At 36.0% G+C, this 14,812-nt stretch overlaps 1 protein-coding gene across 1 annotated transcript in view; it reads left to right on the top strand.

The window, feature by feature from the left end:
• LOC120221768 (doublecortin domain-containing protein 1-like) overlaps positions 1–14,812 on the top strand; it is a 103,541-nt gene that overhangs the window by 26,946 nt on the left and 61,783 nt on the right. The window contains exons 3-4 of the mRNA XM_039219334.1: positions 1,913–2,082; positions 14,482–14,751. Of these exons, the coding sequence (XP_039075265.1) occupies positions 1,919–2,082; positions 14,482–14,751 (434 nt within the window). The 5' untranslated portion in view covers positions 1,913–1,918. The remainder of the gene's footprint in view (positions 1–1,912; positions 2,083–14,481; positions 14,752–14,812) is intronic.

Here is a 14,812-nt window from a genome sequence, read left to right as displayed (position 1 = left end):
CTTGGGATTCTGTCTCTTTTTCTCTCTGCCCTTTACTCACTTGTGCTGTCTCTCTCTCTCTCCAAATAAATAAGTAAACTTAAAAAAATGATTTAGTGATTGCAAACAAGAGAATCCCAACTCAAACTACCTTAACCAAAAAAACCTCAATTAAATAAATAAAGAAGACAAAGAGAGAAATCTGTTGGCTAGGCTCACATACCCAGGCAAATGAAGAGATGGGGTTGTTTCTAATACTAGGTGTCAGGGATTCAAATGTCATCAGAAATCTCTCACTTTTTAATCTCTCTCCATCTTTCATGTTTGTTTTCCTCTGTTTTGGCTTCATTCTCAGTCATGGAGGTTTAACATTGTTCTGAAAGGTAACAGTCCCAGAGAACAGAGTATGACTTTTTATTTACGGGAACTCATCACTGTTTCTGGGAAAGGCACTTTGATTGACTAGTCATAGGCACACTCACTTCCCTACTGGAAAGTAAGGCCACATAATTTAGAATTCTGCATTTGAATCAGAACAAAAGTAGTCTCCAAAAAGGAAAGGATGGAGGGCAGACAAAAAAAAAAAAAAAAAAAAAAAGAATTATGCTATACTTTTCAATAACGTATTCTTCATGTTAAGTTTGTATAATAAGCTATTTTCTAGCAAACGGCAAAAATGAAAATGCTTTGCAATAAATTGCCATTTTTTTCTTTCTTGAATAGAAGTATACCATTCTTTTTTTTTTTTTTTTTTTTTTTAAAGATTTTATTTTAGGGGTGCCTGGGTGGCTCAGTTGGTTGAGCGTCCGCCTTCGGCTCAGGTTGTTATACCCAGATCGCAGTATCCTCACCGACCAGAGACCACCAGGGAGACCGAGTCACGCATGCAAAGACAAAGGGCTTTACTATGGGCTCGAGCTCGGGCTCACAGACCTCACCAGCGCCGTGGATCCGTGCTGAGAGCCTCGAACAAGGGCAGAGTAGGGTTTTTATGGGGTTTGAGACGGGGGAGTTACAGAAGTTGTGACATGGGAACAGTGATCCAATCATAATTATTCAACATCATTGACAGCGGGTTTGACCATACACATTGTCTAGAGTATTCCTTACTTTAGGCGGGATCCAATTACAACGTTTAGAGTACCTTTAAATTTAACCAATCACAGAGCGAGCCTAGGGTCTTACTCGGTGACTAAAGGGTTAACTTTAACATTAGGTAACAGGGTCCTATCTATAGTCTCAATCTCCAGGCCTCTCCCTTAACAATGTGGAGGGTGGTCGCTGGCCTTTCCTGATTGGGTGTTGCAAGGGTGGTGACTCCTGCCTTGGGCAATGTGTAACTACCTGATAGTTTCAGGGAAGCTAAAATTTAGGCCTTCTAGTTTAGAGGGGAAACTTAAAGCCTGTCATGGAGTCAGTTTGGTTTAGACGTTTAGACTTGTGTCCTTACAAGGTCATGATCTCATGCTCCGTGGCTTCGAGCCCCATGTCTGGCTCTGTGCCGGGGCTCAGAGCCTGGAGCCTGTTTCAGATTCTGTGTCTCCCTCTCTCTCTGACCCTCCCCTGTGTCTCCCTCTCTCTCTGAGAAAAATAAATAAAAAACATTTTAAAAAATTTAAAAGATATTTTATTTTAAAGTAATCTCTACACCTAATATGGGGCTTGAATTCATGACTCTGAAATCAAGAGTGGCATGCTCCACCTACTGAGTCAGCCAGGTATCCTAGGTTTCTACCATTCAAAGCCTTAGATTCATACTTTTGTTTTCCTTTAGGCTTTAATTTCTGTTCTTTTATCATGATACCTCACATTTAGCAATTGCTGTATAGCCTAGAACATGTTGAGAAAGAACTTGTGATTATTGCCCAGCCCCAATTTATAACCCTAGAGAATTTTACCTTTTTAATTAAATAATATTCTTCCTTATTTTTAGCTGAAAATGGCAAAAAGAGAAACAGATGATCATGGAGCATCACTTTCTCTGTCTTCTTTATCCCCCTTGACTAAAGCCATGGAGGTATCACAGCAGAGCAGCACTGAAGCCACCTTCAATGGAGATACCATCCACCCAATTTACAAATGTATTTCAAAAGATTTTCCAAGGTAAGAATATTATTTCAGCAACTTACACTGAATTCTGAGAGTGATAAAGTACTTACAGAAAGTTGTCTAATTAAATGCTCAATATTTCGTGGAGATGGTGTCAGTAATAACTTGGAGAAATGATGGACTATGAAGGTTGTTGCACAATTAGAACCCTTCAATTTCTTCTATTTTATGGGAAGAAAAAAGTAGATGATACAATAAACATAGATGCCTAGAGTTTGACTTGGACAGTAGCATAATGATAATAACAATAATGGCAGGGCAGATAATATTTGCTATATGCCAGTCACCATGCTAACCACTTAACCGGCATTATATCTATTTATTCTCCAAACAACCCTGGGAGGAATATACGGCAGGTAGTATTTAAACATTTCCATTTTACCTATGAAGAAACAGTTACCTAGAGAGGTTAATTAACTTGACCACAGTCACAGAGCTGCTAAGTACAGAATGTATGGTTTGAACCCATCTTGATCTAACTCCACAGCAAGAACTCGTAACTAGTATATGCTATCGCACTTCTCAGAAATACAAAGCAGAGGAGGCAGATATATTTTTCCTCTGTTTTTGACTATTAGGAAGTGGAAGAATGAAAAAGTGTCAGTTAGGTTTTGATTAACTATTGTCTGGCTAAATATGATGTCATAGTCTTTATGTTAAATAGAAAACATATACTATAAAATCATTGATGAGAGTATTCATAAACTAAGTATTATGTTAATCTCTTATAAAAATGCCTGGTTATATTTATATCTTAACACAGTCTGTGTTTACATGTATTTTTTTACATGTCGGTAAATTTAGATTAAATTGAAATCTAGACTTTTAGTGGGGCCCCTGGGTGGCTCAGTCGGTTAAGCATCTGACTTCGGCTCAGGTCATGATCTCGCGGTTCGTGAGTTTGATTTCTGAGTTTGGTTTGTGAGTCTGATCCCCACATCGGACTCTGTGCTGACAGCCCAGAGGCTGGAGCCTGGAGCCTGCTTTGGGTTCTGTGTCTCCCTCTCTGTCTGCTCCTCCTCAACTCATGCTCTCTCTCTCTCAGAAATAAACTTTAGACTTTTAGCAAATTTTTGTTTTGCTTTATTCCTCTGAGCTCTGGGTGCATATCAGCAGTGTCTGAGATTATTTACACAGTGTACTAGCTATATGGCTAGATAATTTTTTAGAACATCATTACCCAATATGGTTATACTGTAGAGATATAAGTTACTCATGAAAATGTTCTCCTCAATAAGACAATGGGAAACAATTTCTAAATAGGATTTTTAAATATTCCTTTATACAAATGCCATTGCTAATATAATATGTGCTTACATATTTTTATTGCCTTTAGAATTTATTTTTACCAATTTTCCTTTTCAAAATCACACTACATTCACTTTTTATTCCAACTATCTTTTGTGCTTTTTTAGATTCTTTATTTTTTTCTGTTAGAGCTAACTGTAATTTAATTTATACAGTTTCTGCTTTTTTCTCATTTTTTCTTTTTGATTCTGCATCTTTTTAACTCTGGATTTTTTTGTCCTTTTTTTAATGTCAGTCTTTCTTTTCATGTGACATCTTCCTACTGCCTGTTTTTTAATAGTTTATTTCAATGTGCTATTCATATTTCTTTGTCTGAATCCTAATTTCTTTTCTGTCACTATTATGTCTTACTATCAACTTTGATTATGATGTACCTAGAAAATAAAGTAAACCTTTTCTTGGTAATCAAATGGAAAGTCAAAGACAATGCCCAGGGATCTTTTACTTTCATGCAAAAGAAAATGATGAGTTTCAACCTGAAAGGGGTCAAGTTCATAAAGGCTAATGGTAATCTAAGATCCTTTGGCATTAATATGATTATCAGAGAGAGGCAATTTTCTCTATGAGTAAAGACATTTCCCCCCTGATTGAGGTTAAAACTTTTCTTGTCTCATTCTTGTTTTCCTTGCCACCTTTCTTCCACAATCTTTGTGATCTTTTTATGAGAAATAATTATTAAAATATAGTCAATTTGTTGCTCCTTTACTTATATCACAGAGATTATGTTTCTCTCCACTAAACACACTGTACACTTTACAAAATATGCCCACATGTATTAAATCCATTCATTGCTGCCATACAGCGACCAGTCACTTTATTCTCATGTTATTACCTGATGCTATTAATTTATTCTATATTGTATTTACATTATCCACTCTTCACCCTTTCTTGTGTTCTTTCAGTGTTTTTCCTTTGTCACTCTTCTATATTTGTAGCAGAGTGAAAACTGCTATACCAGGATCCTTCCCTCAGTAGGAAAACTAATCACCAACAGTGTAAATGAGTTCAACATAATTGTGCCAAAGGAGGTCTGTTCCTCCCATTTTATGACTTACCAGTAGGAGGTCAGATGACTGGAAATATCTGTCCTCATTCTTATGGAAAGCAGCACAATAGGAAACTTTTCCTTCCTAGCCTTGGTGTGATGTATTCCCAGGTACACTGGAACAGAGCACCAGCCTTTGAGACATGGATGGCAGAATTAATTATTTATTGGTAACAGGTATCTATGGACAGTTCTGTCATTATTTATCAAAAATATTTCCAAATGCTGAGTAGGTTTCCAAATTAAAATTGCATTTTAAAATTAAGAGAATGTTATAAACAATAGTTCTTTCTATCCCACATATAAAAATATTCTAATGGTTTTTAGCTGATGATCATCTAGGATGTAATTTCATGATTTTTATAAGAGAAATCATGCTTGCAGCTGAGTGTGTTGACAACTCTTTTAGTTCCATGCAGGAGAAATTTTTTTTAGTACGTTAAATGAGGATTTGAATCAGCTATGAAAGTGAATGACCAACAATTTTTTGTTATATGTTATCTGGGTTGCTTTCTCACAGACAAATTGTGCTTTCAAGGAAACTGGCAACACATAAAGTATTCATTCATTTTTTTATGTCATTTTAGTTATCTTGGATTTTTTTTCACTTTTATTTTTAAGTAATCTCTGTGCCCAATGTGGGGCTTAAACTCATGACCCTGCGATCAAGAGTCGCATGCTCCACTGACTGAGCCAACCAGGCACCCTGGGTCTTGGATATTTTTAATTGGAATGAATCTTAGATGCCTTTATAAATAGAAACATCTGATCATATTGCCTTTTCTAGGGACATTATAAGTTTAGCAATTGCATCATTCCAAAGATGAGCTGTCAGTTCCCAGGACAGAATGGGTAGCAGAAGGGAGAGAGGGGAGATAGCAAAAGTGAATAAAGCAAGGCGACACCTTCAGTACCTCCATTGCCCAACAAATCACACTTTATGTAGTTCATAATTTTTTTCTCCAAAATCAAAATCTCTACAGATCTAAAGATTAATATATTATTTCCTTTTAAATTGTTAAAAGACTGTATTGGTTCCTTTTGAAAATTTAGATTTCCTCTGGAAATTTTCTATATAATATCTATAACCTCCCCAGTTTTAGATTTAAGATGTACCTTGTTTTTATTCCTTTGTACATTTGCATAAGCAGAAATATTCTGTTCTTCCTTTGGGTGAGATGATCCTATACTAAGATGGGTCCTTTACCAAGTTTACAAATTGCTCTTCTTGTTTAGAATTTCCTTCTATAAAAGTACACAAGTTCAATTTAACAAACATTGAATAGCTCCTATAGGGTATATATGTAATTTGAATACTATACGTTGGTTATTATTTAATCATCAAGTTGCATGTAAAAATTTAGTATAGTATGTATTATAAAATAACTGGAAATTGTTCTGCACTTGGGATACCCTTACCTAAATTTCTAGGCCAAACTGGAAATATATTTTCTTCTGATGTTGGAAATAAAACTTGGGGGGAATTGTTGAGTTTTTTTATTATCACTTGTATTATTTATTTTCTATGATGTTTAAATCACATTGCATCTAGCAATTGTAGTAAGTTATTTATATCTTTAGGTTATTCAGTGGAGAAAGGTTAGGATGAAGTTTAATGAAATGTTTGTGCTTTATGTACTCCAGAGATTTTATGCAAGGTTAAATTCATCAAACATATGTGGGGTTATTTCTTTTATCAGTTGCATTCCAGTATTTTAAGTTGATGATTTATTATTGAATGTACTTAGGGTCATTTTCCCTTATGTTTACATTTTCTTATTTGTATTTATTCCAATTAGAGAGTTTAATTACCATTAAAATGGTAATAGGATAAAGATAAGTTTTACAAATGACAATTAAAAAAAAAAACATAACTCTTCAGGAAGGTTTAAATGCCATACGAATATAAAGCAAGAAATATATGCTTGTCAAATATACAGTATAAATAAATAATTTAGATGAAAATGGTTGACTACATTTAACAAAGAGACTACCAAATAATGAGGGGCTAAAGAGTGGTTGTTAGATTTGATGTACTTCATTGCATATTGTAAGTAATTGCTATCCATAAAAATTCTATGGCTCTGTATAAGAAAAAGAGACATTTTGACAGCCAACACTGGTATGAAGTGACAGCAAGTACAAATCCTTGGCATCTGTCATTATTCTGCTGTTGAATTCACATCTAAACTATGTGATGACTTAGACCTGCATGTTTGTTATTGAGCCATAATCTGTCAAAGTAGCCACACTTCCTACTTATGAATAGAATTATTAGCCACATGCAAATTTCTGCCATAGAAATCTATATTCACCAAGGATGCTATGTGTATTTGAAGGAGCAAAGAAATAAAAAGTCTGTGTCCTTTTTATGCTTATGCTGAAGTTTCTGATGAAATGTTGCTGATTAAGTAAAAGTAGAATATTTAGAAAATACAATATTAGGTTATACATTTGTCCATTTTAAAATTAGTAAAGATTTTTAATAAAACAAGAAATAAAGCAAGTATGATTAGAAAGCTGATTGTATCAATTAGGCTACTGTTAACACAAAGTAATAGAAAACTCAGCTGAAAGTGACTAAAAAAATGAGGAACAGTCATTATCTTATATAACAAGAACCTCAGAGGCAGGCAATTCGAGGGTTAAATTCAGTGGCTCAGCAGTGTTTTCAAAGAGTTTCTTTGTATGTTTTCCTCTGCCATCTTCAGACTATTAGGCAGATCCTTGGGTATGACTCCTCCTACTCATAAGATGGCTCATTACATGTTCATTCAGTAATCTCCAACTAAAGGAGTGCCTGGGTAGTTCAGCTGGTTGAGCATCTGACTCTTGATATAAGCTCAGGTCATGATCCCAGGGTCATGGGATCAAGCCCCATGTCAGGCTCCACATTAACCGTGGTGTTGGAGCTTGCTTGGGATTTTCTCTCTCTGTACCTCTGCCCCACTCCATCACTTGTTCTCTCTCTTTCTCTCTAAAATTAAATAAGTTATTTTAAAAATTTCTGACTAAAGAAAATGGATATTTGATCATTTATTTCTCTCTTTTTTAAAGATTTTATTTTTTTTAATAATCTCTACACCAAATGTGGGGCTTAAACTCACAACCCCAAGATCAAAACTCACGTGCTTTACTGGCTGTGCCAGCTAGGTGCCCCGATCTTTCTTTTGTATTAGGGCAAAATACCTTTCCCCAGATGACTTTGCATCATGTCTCAGTGACCAAAATTGGATCATAGTCTGATTACTTAGCCTGTGAGGGACAAGGGAAATATAATTACCATTGTTGGTTGTAGACACTGAGGATTCACCCATGAAAACTGATTAGGGGATACCTTCCATGGGTATGTAAAGAGGATGAATCCACAACATAACTGAGACTTTTCATCTAAGGAAAAATCAGTGGGATCACTGTTGGAAAAATAACCAACATTGCCTGACATAACTCTTGGCTTCGGCTTTATTACATTTTATTCCAAAAATTGTGTTTATTTTGTCAATGGTGTTTTAGTGACAAATTTTGGCATGATGTCATAATTATCACAGAGTAGTTATTCCTATATATCAATTACTGGTTGAGTTTCAGTAAAAGTGTAAAAGATATAAAACAAAGATCTTACCTTTGCAGAGTCGGATATGAAATCATGTGAAATCACATAACAAATCACAAAGCAAACATATCAGTATGCAGACTAGTACATCAGTTCATACAGGATATAAGGAAATGATTTAGGATAAAGAAGACCTTAAGGAAGATGATAGTCACTATGAATGCATAGTCACTGTGAATTCTACAGCTATAAGAACTAAATTCTGGCAGAACCTGAATGACCTTGGAGAAAGACTATGAGGCTGGAAAAAAAATACTTTCTTACTAGTGGTAAAAGAGTAAATAATACAGTGGTGAATTGGAATATTTGACAGAAATCGAGGTCTAGCATTTTTGATGGGCATACATAATCGATGAAGCATAGTGATTCCAGCTATCGTATCTACCAGGGCAAATGTGAATGCACAGGAAGGAAATGCATTCCTATATGCAAGAATAGCATAGAAATCTTACTGAAGAAGGAACAATTTGAAATCTTTTTTTTTTTAGTGTTATTTATTTCCGAGAGAGAGAGACAGAGAGAGAGACAGACAGAGCGAGCAGGGGAGGGTCAGAGAGAGAGGGAGACACAGCATCTGAAGCAGGCTCCAGCCTCTGAGCTGTCAGCACAGATCCCGACGCGGGGCTTGAACCCACGAACCATGAGATCATGACCTGAGCTGAAGTCATACGCTTAACCCACTGAGCCACCCAGGCGCCCCTGAAATCTTTATATATGTGAATTGTTTACAGATACAATGAAGAATTTACAGTAGAGACACATTATAAACTTCCAGGACAAGATAAGACTGACATAGAAATGTTAAAATTTATAAAATTTTAAATTAGCCTGGGTTGGAGAATGTGGTAGATAGCTTCAACAATAATTGAGGACAAAATGAAGTTATTTTTCATGATAAAGGATCCTTTCCTAAACAATTGGTCTAGGAATCCACATGGAATTCCTACATCCATCCATAGAGACTATAGATAAACCAATAAATAAAGTGACCATAGCATTCAACTAAATTCAGTATCATTTGGGAAAAACAAAGTCCAAGAAAGCTGCCATTCAGCTTATCAAATTTTATAAAAGACAGCTAAAACAAAATAAAATTTTTAAAGAAATTATAATGTAAAGTTTATGTAATATTTATAAGAAGCACAGGGGAAAGAAGATACAAAGCCTCAAGTCCATGCAAGGCAGACCTGTGGAGCTGCATTCCCTACAAAAAATCAGGAGTCATGAAAGATAGTACACATAACCTTGAAAAATGGAATAAAGAAGTATAGACCACCAGCCCATGGAGGCAGCAACAAATGTGTTTGATATGTTCTAAGGTTCTTGCATTGTCTGGAAAGTAATTAATTAGTCATTTATATTAATCTTTAATGATAGGATTCATATTATAATATCTAGTGTTTACACTAAAAATAAGGTTAAACAATGTAGGGCATTCAATCTAATAGAAAGGAAAATGAAATAATAAAATATATATACATATATACATATATATGTGTGTATATATATATATATATTATTTAATCCAAGCGTGAACAAGAAAGGAATGAAAAGGAACAGAGAATGCATAAGAAAAATAGAAAACAAATTGTAAGGTTACAGGCTGAATTCTCAATTAAAAGTCAAACAGTCTTGGTTAAGGAGATAACTGTGTAAATATATAGAACAATTCTCAGATGGCAAAAACTGTCTATGGGAAGACGATAGCCATATGAAGATATATATAAATCTAAAGGTGGAAGGAAGCTCACTTTAATAAAGCTGAATTTTGTGGGGTTTCTAAGAAATTTTTGCAGAGAAGACAAAAGGATCTTTCAAAGGAAAAGAGAAAGAAGAGAAAGACAAATAAGGAGACTAAAATTATGGTGCCTTAAATACAATCTAGATATTAGAGTTGTATTAGCTAAAGAGCACTACTGGTTCATAGTTGCTAGTGTAGAACTACCTCCTTTGCCCACCTCGCCAATCAAATAATATAGTGTCTCTGCTTGTCTTGGCATAGTAAGCCATGCAGATCCCCTGCCAATTATGTTTTCTCCTTTTGACATGCATCTGAGAGTCCACCCTACTCCAAGCTCTCCTGTCCATGGTTTTTGGGCCACTGGTGGGTGCTTTCCCATCCACAGGCATGCCAGTGGCTTACAAGATTACCTACCTTGAGAGTTCTACCCAACAGGGTGTCCTAAACTGGGTAGTGATGCAATTAAAGTTTTGGGGACATTGAATGTGGGTCGTAGAGAGTCTTCAGAAAGTAATGTGGTATAGAAATAGGGAGGTACATAATAAAGTTAGCAGAAGCCATGAGGAATAAGGAGGACAGAGGTAAGTTAAGCAATAATGATATAAGAAGAAGAAGCAGTTAGATACAGAAGGATAGAAAAGGTTGCTGAGTCAAAAAATGCGGCACTCTACTAGAGCTGTGGTATTTGTTGTTATTTAATTTTTTTTTTTTTAAGTAAACTGGATTCTCAGCATAGGGCTTGAACTCACAACCTGACTATCAAGAGTCAATGAGCCAGACAGGTACTCCTGTTTTTTAGGATTTAATCTGAGTATAGCTGTCACACAATATTACATTAGTTTCAGGTGTCCAATGTACTGGTTGGACAAGTTTATACATCATATTATACTCAAATGTAGCTACCATCTGTTCCCATACAATGCTATTACAATATCATTTCTACTACAGTTGTTTTTGAGTCAGTGGTATATTCTAAAGAGCAGTGAATGGTCTTCTAATTCTCTTTGTGCCCTGCTTGAGTGGTTTTATTTCATTTTTTCAGTTTCTGTGTATACTAGTAACAAGCTCAATCACCTGAAAGCTGAATGTGTCTGAGCTGAATGATCCTAACACCCTCATTTCCAGCATTAATTTAACAAGCCATGTGTGTGGGTTTAATTCCCTGTGTAGGACAAGTTAACTTTGCCAAACAGTTCTGTGATTATCCTCTTACACGTCCAAAGACTAGGCAACACATCAAATGTTATAAGAAAAAGGAGTTTAATAGTGTGTAAGAGCTAGTGCAAACCTGTCATCAACATTGATAAAACAAATCAAAGCTGAAGACTACGGATGGTGGGCCAATAGTGACTTTTTCACATGAAAAGCTACTGTTTCTTCCCCTTTTTGATATAAATTACTAGAGAAAAGCAGATAATAAATAAATTATGGTAAAATCATATTGCTTAAATTAATTCTTTAACCATTTACCAGGTAAATTTCCATAAATTTATCATCTTAACCCTACCAGAATCATGAGTAGTTGGCAGGGAAAAGGATGCGAGTTTTCCTAAAGGATGCCAGTGCTGTTACCAGAAGACAGGGAGAAGATATGCCAAGAGACAAAAAAAGTGAATAACTCACATAATTAGATTGAGGAGGGCAAGGTATACTTGATAAAATTTGTCTACATTCTGATAAATCTGTAAAAACTATACTTTAAAATGGTTATTAAGACAATATTTAAATAAAAAAGGCAAAATACTGAATTAAAGGTATGACACATGATGCAAGATCATAAAGCGAAACAGTCAATTCTTGAGGCATTTTGTCGTGCAAAAAGATGTCTTTATTATAGCACTGGGACAGGAGCCATGCACAGAAAGAGCTGTGCTGTGAATGTGAAGAATGGCTGATTACATAGGATTTTCTATCCTAAGAAGGTGAGGTGACATTAGGGCTCTAGGAAATTAAATCAATAGGTTCCTGGAGGTCTAGCTATTATTAAGATTGTTTTTCTTGTAAATCAAGACAGTTATAAACTATAGTGGAGTTTCATGTCCTGCATGACTGAGATCTTTATCAGTTGACTATTTGTTTCTCCCTGCCTTTGTTCTTAGGCAGGCATTAGTGCATGAGGAATGTTATACATATCCCATCTTAAGGGGAGGGAGTTTGTGGGGTGTCAGCTCGAGTTTTGCCCTCAGCTTGCCTTTGCCCTCTCATCAACACAGTTGAAGCTTTGAAATACAGAAAAAATAAAAACTTTTCATTTTCTGGTGGTGTGATAATGGATTATTGTATAAAATTATTAGTATATTTGTAAAAATATTTCACAGTAAACAAAATGCGTTCACTGAAAAAGAAAGGCATGAGGCAACTGGCTGGCTCAGTTGATGGAACGTGACTCTTGATCTCAGAGTTGTGAGTTCAAGCCCCAAGTTGGATGTAGAAATTATTTTTAAAAAATAAAATAAAATCTTTTTAAAAAGACACTCATTCTGCATTAAGTAAAGAATTTGTTTTCTTTCTTTACATAAGAATTTGCTTTCCAAATGATTATTTATGGGCCCTGGGAACTGTTTATGACATCTATAGATCTTTCCTCCTGTCTGTTGACTGCTCTTTCCCAAAGTTGAAGAGCTTTGCAGTTCCATTGCTACTGCTGCAGAAATACTGCCACTGAGATATGACCGCTGCCTTATGGCACTATTCACCATTGCTATCAAAATCCAGTTAGCCCAGGTCTGAAGGGAGGTCTCGCCTCTGCCAGAGCTAATGTCCAATGATCAATTCAAAAGGCTGTTGCCAAAGTTTTGAGCCTGGGTAGGTCTTTGGAGTATAGGGAGGACTACTCCTCTCCCCAGAGCGATGGTTAGTCCAGGACAGACTTGGATAGAAACATGTGATAACAACAAATACAACTGCTTGCATCCCATTGTTTTAACTTTATTGATCCAGTGTATCAACTCTCATCCACACACACGCACATCCATTTTCCCTGTGCCACATGAAAACCTTTCATTCTTTCAGAAGAAATGATCAACCATTTTACACATTTGTGAACCTAGAGAGGATAGGCCAGAAGAAAGAGTTGTGATAATAATGACCTTGGTGGATAAAAAAAAAAAAAAAAACACAAAAAAAACCTGGAGGAGGGGCTGGCTGTGCCAAGCTTTCCACATTAAGCATATGCTATTTTATAATTGCATGAGTGGGTGGGGTTATAATACATTATGCATAAAAACTATTGAGAAACTAGCAAATTAGAAAGAGGCAGATTTGGTTTGCATAAAAATACAAATACATACATGGAATACTGAAATAATATGTGGAAGCTTACTATCCTCTATGCCTAATCATCATACAGCTCAATATTCTCAAATATGTTAAAATATGTTTCATCTTATCATACCAGCAAGTTCTCTATATACTCCATCTTCCTAACTTGGTATTACATGTCGTCATAGGTCATATGGTCCCCTGTTCAAACATGATAGGTTTTTTTTTTAAATGGTTATTTACTTTTGAGAGAGAGACAGAGTGAGAGTGGGGGAGGGGTAAAGAGAGAGAGACACAGTATCTGAAGCAGGCTCCAGTCTCCGAGCTGTCAGCACAGAGCCCAATGCAGGGCTCAAACCCACAAACTAGGAGATCATGACCTGAGTCGAAGTCTGACACTTAACTGACTGAGCCACCCAGGTGCCCCTCAAACATCATTGTTTATCTAAATACTACCACTCCAGCTTAACTACCAGGTAGGGTGGCCAACTCTTCCAACTTGTCTGAGACTCAAGGGAGTTCCTGGAGTGTGTGACTTTCAATGTCAAAGACAGGGCAGTCCTAAGTAAACCAGGATGAGTTGGTCACCGTAAATCCAGTCTGCTATGAAGCCTTTATCAGCTTTATTCTAGCCTACATAGTGAGTTTGGCTTCAAGGAATTCTTTTGGCATTTATAGTTAATACACACCCATAGTTCAAGCAACTTATTTAGCACATATTCTCTCTTAATTAGGGATTCGTTTGCAAGTTTCTTGAAGGTTGGATCCACATCTCTTTAACTTTTATGTATAATACTGAACAGAGTGCAGAGTAGTTTTTAAACGAATCTAAGAATTAAAGCTTTTTACTTAGCAAAGCACCTGGATGGCTCGGTTGGTTAAGCATCTTACTTCAGCTCAGGTCATGATCTCATGGTCCATGAGTTCGAGTCCCACATTGGGGTTTGTGCTGACAGCTCAGGGCATGGATCCTGCTTGGGATTCTGTGTCTCCCTCTCTCTCTGTCCCTCCCCCTCTCACACTCTCTCTCTCTCATAAATAAAACACTAAAATTGTTTCAAGCATTATACAAACTTTCTGCTTTATTTTAATAGAGTAAAACAATTCAATTTAATGGTTATGAATATGGGTTTTATTTTAGAATGGGCTTGGGTTCAGTTTTCTACCCTGTCAGCTTACTAATTATGTGATCTTGGGCAAGTTAATTGCGCTCTCTGAGCCACAATTTCTTAAATCTGTAAAATGGGGATAAAAATAGTACCTACTTTCCAGGGATATTGTAAAGATTAAACAAAATAATGGCTAAGTGTGTAATATTTTAAATAGAGCATAGCTAATATGCATATACCATATGAGCATATGGTAGTTGCTAATAAGTAATTACAAATCAATTCACTGTATTTTTCCATGGATTGTTTCTTTCAGAGAGTTTATGTCATCCCAGACAAAAGCAGTTATTAAAACTACTGAAGATTATTTGCAGCATCAGTTTGGCCCCAACAGGCTTTTGCATTCAGCGACAGTATCAGAAGGGTCAGGACTTCAGGATTGCTCCACACATCAAACAGCATCAGATCATAGCCATGATGAAATATCAGACCCATATAGCTACAAATCAAACAGTAAAAACAATTCTTGTTTTATATCAGCATCCAAGAGAAACAGACCCATCAGTGCTCCAGCGGGTCAACTGAGGTAATCAAAGCCATTCTCTGTTCTTTTTAACCCACTGCTGAAGCTTTTTCCTCTGAGTAGA

The sequence above is a fragment of the Hyaena hyaena genome, unplaced genomic scaffold (genome assembly GCF_003009895.1).
Source record: "Hyaena hyaena isolate Hyena2069 unplaced genomic scaffold, ASM300989v1 scaffold_807, whole genome shotgun sequence".
Lineage (NCBI taxonomy): Eukaryota > Metazoa > Chordata > Mammalia > Carnivora > Hyaenidae > Hyaena > Hyaena hyaena.
Note: the sequence above shows the minus strand (reverse complement) of the source record. Positions and strands in the feature narration are given on the sequence as shown.